The sequence below is a fragment of the Geospiza fortis genome, unplaced genomic scaffold (genome assembly GCF_000277835.1).
Source record: "Geospiza fortis unplaced genomic scaffold, GeoFor_1.0 scaffold118, whole genome shotgun sequence".
Classification (NCBI taxonomy): domain Eukaryota; kingdom Metazoa; phylum Chordata; class Aves; order Passeriformes; family Thraupidae; genus Geospiza; species Geospiza fortis.
Genome location: NW_005054380.1, coordinates 578,428 through 584,518, shown reverse-complemented (window position 1 = coordinate 584,518; position 6,091 = coordinate 578,428). Strand labels below are relative to the sequence as shown.

The 6,091-nt window shown below is 44.7% G+C and overlaps 3 protein-coding genes across 4 annotated transcripts in view; 2 read left to right on the top strand and 1 right to left on the bottom strand.

The window, feature by feature from the left end:
* On the top strand, nt 1-3,452 carry ANAPC13 (anaphase promoting complex subunit 13). Of its 2 annotated transcripts, none has more exons than XM_005425037.2 (3): nt 1-122; nt 771-896; nt 2,997-3,452. In XM_005425037.2, exons 2-3 carry the CDS (start codon nt 798-800, stop codon nt 3,120-3,122), a joined length of 225 nt encoding a protein of 74 aa, XP_005425094.1. In that variant the 5' UTR covers nt 1-122; nt 771-797; the 3' UTR covers nt 3,123-3,452. The 2 variants fall into 2 exon arrangements, with proteins under 2 accessions (XP_005425094.1, XP_030916220.1); XM_031060360.1 differs by having other exon boundaries at nt 9-106.
* Nucleotides 1-6,091, bottom strand: part of CEP63 (centrosomal protein 63) — a 39,752-nt gene that overhangs the window by 21,336 nt on the left and 12,325 nt on the right. Inside the window, exons 2-3 of the mRNA XM_031060358.1 lie at nt 2,695-2,761; nt 2,463-2,570 (exon numbers count right to left, since the gene is read on the bottom strand). The gene's annotated coding sequence lies outside the window, so the exon portion shown is untranslated. The remainder of the gene's footprint in view (nt 1-2,462; nt 2,571-2,694; nt 2,762-6,091) is intronic.
* The window catches only part of LIPH (lipase H), a 12,667-nt gene continuing 12,165 nt past the window's right edge, over nt 5,590-6,091 (top strand). Inside the window, exon 1 of the mRNA XM_014308679.2 lies at nt 5,590-5,641. Within this exon, the coding sequence (XP_014164154.1) occupies nt 5,590-5,641 (52 nt within the window). The remainder of the gene's footprint in view (nt 5,642-6,091) is intronic.

Here is a 6,091-nt window from a genome sequence, read left to right as displayed (position 1 = left end):
GTCCGGGAGCCGCGGTGGCCGGGAGAGGCAGCGATCGCAGCGCGCCGCGGCTGGGATGCGCTCAGCCCCTTGCTCATCGCCGCCTACATCGCGGCTCCGGCAACCGGCGAGTGCCAGGCCTGGCAAGTGCCAGTTCTCCCATCATACCCGCCAGGATCGAGCTGCCTGCTGCTGCTGCCCCGCAGGGGGACACCGGGGCGAGGGCCTGGGGTGGCCCTTCCAGGAGGGCAGAGTACAATGAAACACTGTGCAGTAATTAAAGGAGCTGGGGGTGAAAGATAGGTCTCGTTTTGCTTCTGTTTCATCGGTTTCCTGAACTTCGGGTTCAGGCAGAATTCTGGGTACCTTGAAGCCCTTTGTTGTGACTCTCCCAGACATGTGAAGGTGTCGGTAAGACATGGCACTGGTCAAGGGCTGTAAGCCAGCAGGCAACAAAGGGTTCTGGGCAGTTCTAGGTGCTCAGACTCACTCAAATTAGACTTCTAAAAGTCAGTCAGTAGATATAAATACATATCAATATAATCAATAATAACCAGCTGGTTTTATATATTCATCTCTGCTGCTTATCAATCTGCAATTCACTTTGATAGAGTTCTTTTCAGATGAAGTTGTTCTCTGTGGTTATAACTCCTTTTTGAGTGGATTAGGGAAATCAAAGTATTCCTTGTAACTTTAAATTTCATATGGATTGTGTCAAAACTGGAGCATAGTCCAGACTCCAGGTCCTTGGCTGGGGATGTTGTTAAAACAGCATCTGCTTTGTGTCACAGATTTAGCTGCTCTCCCCTGCTGTGACGATGGACAGCGAGGTGCAGAGGGATGGCAGGATCCTGGATCTGATCGATGATGCGTGGAGGGAAGATAAATTGCCCTACGAGGACGTGGCCATCCCTCTGGTAGGTGAATTGGTACTTATCAATCTGAGTTAAGGCTGCTGCTTTCATCACAGTCCCTTCCAAGAAAAGGCACACAGTGTTGCTTGTGGTGCAGCTAATTTGTACAAGAGGCTCCTGGTTCTGACTCCTTCCTTGCCCTTTATGCCAGTCATTCCTGAGTGCATGAGGACATGGATGCTTCTGTCCCTTGTCCCCTGAGCAGTTCCTGAATCCTCTCAGAACTGTAGTGCCCTTCCCATTGCACTGTTCTGGGTTTGGCATCAGGGAGAAATAGGATCATCCTTTCTCTCTGCATCCCTTTTTTGTTCCTGGTGTTTGAGGTACTTTCTGGGTTGGTTTGGAGAGCAGAGGATCAGTCTCACACGGACAGTTCCAGTCTTGGTTACACTTTATCTCCTCTTCCTGCCATGCCATTAAAAGAAGCTGAGACATTTTCATGATGTTTCAAAGCAGTCTTTCCCAGATACAGTGTTACTGTTGGCAGTTCCTGGACAGCAGTGAAGGACTGGCAGGTGCAGCAGGACTCTTGCCTGCGGTGCTGTATCCAGGGTACAGCTGCAAGGCTGGAGAGGGGCAGCAGGGGAAAAGCTACTGCTGATCCCACAGAGCTCAGAGCTGAAACTTCAGATCTCCCACACTGACACCTTTCCTTAGCTATTTTGAAACTTCCAGGGAAGTCAGAGGTAGCTGAGGATTTTCCCTTCCCTTTTTCACTCTGGTACACCAGCTTTACCCCACTAGCACAGATAAAGCAGCCATGGAGATTGTGGGGTGCTGGTTTCTTTCAGCAGAGAGACATTTCCAAATTTGTGACATGGTTCAAGCTTTAGCCCTGCCACCACTGGCTTTTCAGAGAGAGCGAGGAGCAGCTGCCCAACTCAAAATCCATATGTCCAGCACACATTTTCCTGCCAAGAGTTGGGCTTGAGGGAAGCATCTTGCAGAAGCATAATTCTCAGCTAAAAGAGCCCAAACCCTCCTTTGCTTGGGATAACCTTTATTAGGCAAGCTGAGTATCATAAACATGTTCCTTGTTGACAATTGTCTTCACCCTGGGTCCAAACATTACTGTTTGTTCCCTTAGAGCCATCTCACAATGGCTTACAGTCACATACAGATAGCAGCCTCAGAGAAGGAAGCCTCACCAACTACCAAGAGAAAGAAAGGCCTGGCTATGGTTATAAAGATCCCCAGAGATGGGATTGGTTCTGATCATGTAGAAAAAACAGCATGGATTCACAAGGGAGTTACTCAGGGACATTGCAAAGAAGCAACCAGAATAGCTGTGAAAGTGGTATTTGAGCCTGTCCCGAGAGTCTGCTCCAGTGCTCACTCAAGGCATTTCTGGGAACTCAAATGGGTTTGAATCATTCATTGTTTTCAAAGCTGAAACATTTTATTTAGCTCATGCTGGCATTTCCAGAGATCTAGAACTCTGAATTCCTGCCCAAATGGTATCTGGCAGAATGGCACACACTCAGTGTGACTACACCAATACATCAAGACAGAGAACAAATAATAAAAGGAAGGAAAATGAAATCTCAGTTAAACTTTCCTTCCACTTACTGTGCTGTGAGCAGCTCTGTGGCACACCTGGCAGGGGGTTCTGGCTTCTGCTGTTGATCCAGCACAGCTACACCTGAGTCCAGCATGCAGACAGGAAGGACTTCTCACCTGCCATAGGAAAGTAACATTTTACAAAACCAGTTGTCTGCAGTATTTGTATTCTTGGCAACAGCAGAAGCAGCACATTGCAAACAAACAATGGAATAATTGCATTGTACTGTTATTTACTTACTTTGCATTTGCTGTATATTCTCCTTCACTGCGTGTGCAGTCTGAGTGTATAGCAAGGCCCCAGGGTCCTGGAAAACAATTTACCTTTCAGATTAAGCACCACATTCAAATGAAAAGAATACTGTTCATGATGGGGCTCAGCAATATTTTTAAGTGGATCAGTATGTATGATATTTATTGTTCAGATGCACCCTCTGGTCTCGTTTGTGGGGTTTTGTATCTATCCATACAAATCATAACAACCTGCTGCTTGCTGGAAGTGTATTACATGTGGAATGCATTCTACCTGTGTTTTGTTCTCAGAATGAGCTCCCTGAACCAGAGCAAGACAACGGTGGCACCACTGAGTCTGTGAAAGAGCAAGAAATGAAGTGGACAGATTTGGCTCTCCAGTATCTCCATGAAAATGTTCCACCCACGGGAAATTAGTGAATTAGAGGGATTTCATACAGCGGATGCATAAATGCAACATAAAAACATTTTTTGGCTGACCATTGCTGTCATAAGCTGCCCTAAGAAAGAAACATTTCTGAAACTTTCAGATTCCAACAGTGGTTCTACTCACAATGAAGAGTTTAAAATGATTCTTTCTTGAATGTAAAATAGCAGAGGCTCTGACATCTCAGAGCCAAGTGCAAAATGCTCCATGCTTATAAGATTATTTCATGTTTTCTGTTAATTTGTTCTTAAGTTGGTGCCAATTCTGATCTTAAATGTTTTCTACACATGATTAAAAAGCTTTTACTGTCTCAAATTGCATTTGATTTCAAAGCTCACAGTGGGATTATTGTCTAGAGTTCAGTGTACAAAACCCAAATAGCTGTGAGTCGTTACCATCTTTAACAAGTGTGTGGCTGAGGCAGGATGTGTGGGCAGGTGCAAAAGGTTGGTCAGCAGAATCAAGAGCAGGGAGTAACCTGTAAGCACTTGAATTCCTGCTCTCAGGATCTGATGGTGGTGGTGGACAGCATTTCCAGTGCTGACATCCTGGGAATGTTTACCAATGTGTACAGTGAACAGACAGTCTAGTCTATGCTGAAATGGTGGTTACTCAAAATCATAGTGCTCCAAGGGATGGTTGAGAGTTCCAAGGAAGAACCTGCCAGTCCCATTGTAGGGCCTCTTGACGTGCGAGCCACTCAGATGAGCAACCTCAGATGGGAAATTAAAATTTTAAAAAAAGTGATGGGGAAAAGAAATGAGGAGGGCTTAGCTTCAGGCAACAAATTGTTACCTCTTTTTGTATTGAGATGAAAGACAAGGCCCTCAAGGACCTTATTTTATCTCTGATTCTCAGATGCCTTTTGCAACAGGTAAAAGCCTTCTGTTCTTCATGTTTTACTGTTGGACCAATTCCGTCTCACCATTGGCAGAACTTCTTGCTAAGGGAAAATATTTTGACAGAGTTTATGATTACTGGTAGAGGTGAGAAAGGAGCTGGAAGGAAAACAATGTTTAAATTATATTCTTTTGTCAGTGCAGCAGAAGAAGCACTGTCCTGGAGCTTCCAGATCCACAAATGTTATTTGGTGTCTTTTTTCAGAGTTTATCATCTTCAAAATAACAAGCCCCAACTTTTGCCTGGGTGATTATCAGCATGGTACATGTTCAGTGAGACTCAGATTGCTGAGCTGCTTGAGGCTGAAGAGCTCAAGGTTCTTGTGAAAGAATCATGCTAGACACATGCTCTGCCTCAAGTGTGATCCATGCCTGCACCAGAGGAGCAGCACACACTTGTCTGAAGGAAAAGCAGCTGCAGACAGCAGGAGGAGTTAAGGATTAACCTGAGAATTAGCAAAGTCAAAAAGTTTAATAAGTACAGCATGGACCAAAGAACGAGCTACGCCACTGGGAGCTCTTATAGTTCAGCTCCTCATTGGATCATCACCAAGGGAAAGAAAGCAGAGCCTGGGCTTAATGAGGTATTTCTAATCCACCCCATGTTCCCTTTCCCTGGCCTATGTTAGAAGAATTTGCTAAGAAAACACCAAGGAAAACCACCACCCTACTTCTATCCAGCAGCCATCCCTGCTCCCTCCCTTCTCATCCCTTTACAAACTCCCCACCACTCTCATTTTCCCAATTTTGCCACTATACATTCCAGCTCCAATTTCAGACTTCCTTTCCTGCCCCTGATAGTTGCCTTTCCTTGGCAATCTCCTTCCTCCCATCCAGCAAAAAAAAAGCCTTCCTTACTTGAATTAGAGCTGAATTTCTGAGGTTCCAGGAGTTCTGTGAGAAAATGTGGGAATGCCAGTTGTATGAGTGTTATCCAAGACAGCAGTTGCTTGGGAGCCCAGTGGAGAGCCAGACCCCTTGCAGTGGTACTTTCCCTTTGTCACAACACAGTGCTGTGCACCTGTCTCCTGCCTGAGGTGTTGTCAGGATTTGCAGAGGGATTCTGGACCATGGCACTCAGGAGAGCAGGAAGGACATGGGAGATATTTGGGATCATCATGAACTCTCCAAAGGCAGGGCCCTGTGAAACCAAGCACCGGCCCCACCCAGATGCTTATCAGACTTGCAGTGACATCTGCAATCTTCCTGTCATTCTTTGCAAAAGACAAATAGGTAATAATTTCCTTAGTTTCAACAGGTGTAGTCAAATTGCTGCTTACAGCTACCAACCCATTTGTGTCTTTGATTAGTCATCCCCCGAGGCAAACTATATTTAAATTAAGGAAACCTGCTAGAATAGAAGGTGCCCCACCTTCTTAAGAAGCTTCATGTCACTGGTCTTCATTTCTTGGCTGGTAACTTCCTCCTTTCACCACACCTACTGTTAGTGGCAGAAAAAAAAGCAAGCAAACTGCTGTCAGAGCCAGCAGACACATGCCAGAGAAATTGTGGGATCCTTCAAATCTCCTATCCATAGAAGTTCCATGTGGAAGTCCATATGCTGAGGCTGTGTGTTGTGTTCATCTGCCTTTTGTATGGGGTGAAAACAGGTAAGAACTCAACCATTTGTTTTGAATGTTTTTATCAAATGTAACACATTTTCTGTGCTTTACAGCAACATGAATGTACCTGCCCTCTGCATTTACAGTTACTGCACAGGGTTTCTCACTAGCATTATTTATTTTGGCAAAGCAAATTATACTGGTTACATGAATGTAGTCAGTTCTAAGAGTTTCAAATGGAAAACCAGAACTATTTTTTATTTTCTTTTCCTCCCTTTGCAAACATTTCTCTTATATAAGTACTATCCATTGGCACTGAAAATGTCATTTGAAATCTTCAGAGAATAATGATTTCTTCTCAGGGGTGTCATGTATGGCAGAGGCAAAGGATGAATTACCATTTATGAACAGTAAGCTCCATTTGATAGCCTCACAGCCATACCAGAACAAACCTGTGTAACAATAAACAAATGTACTGCCTTGTGTTAGCATACACAA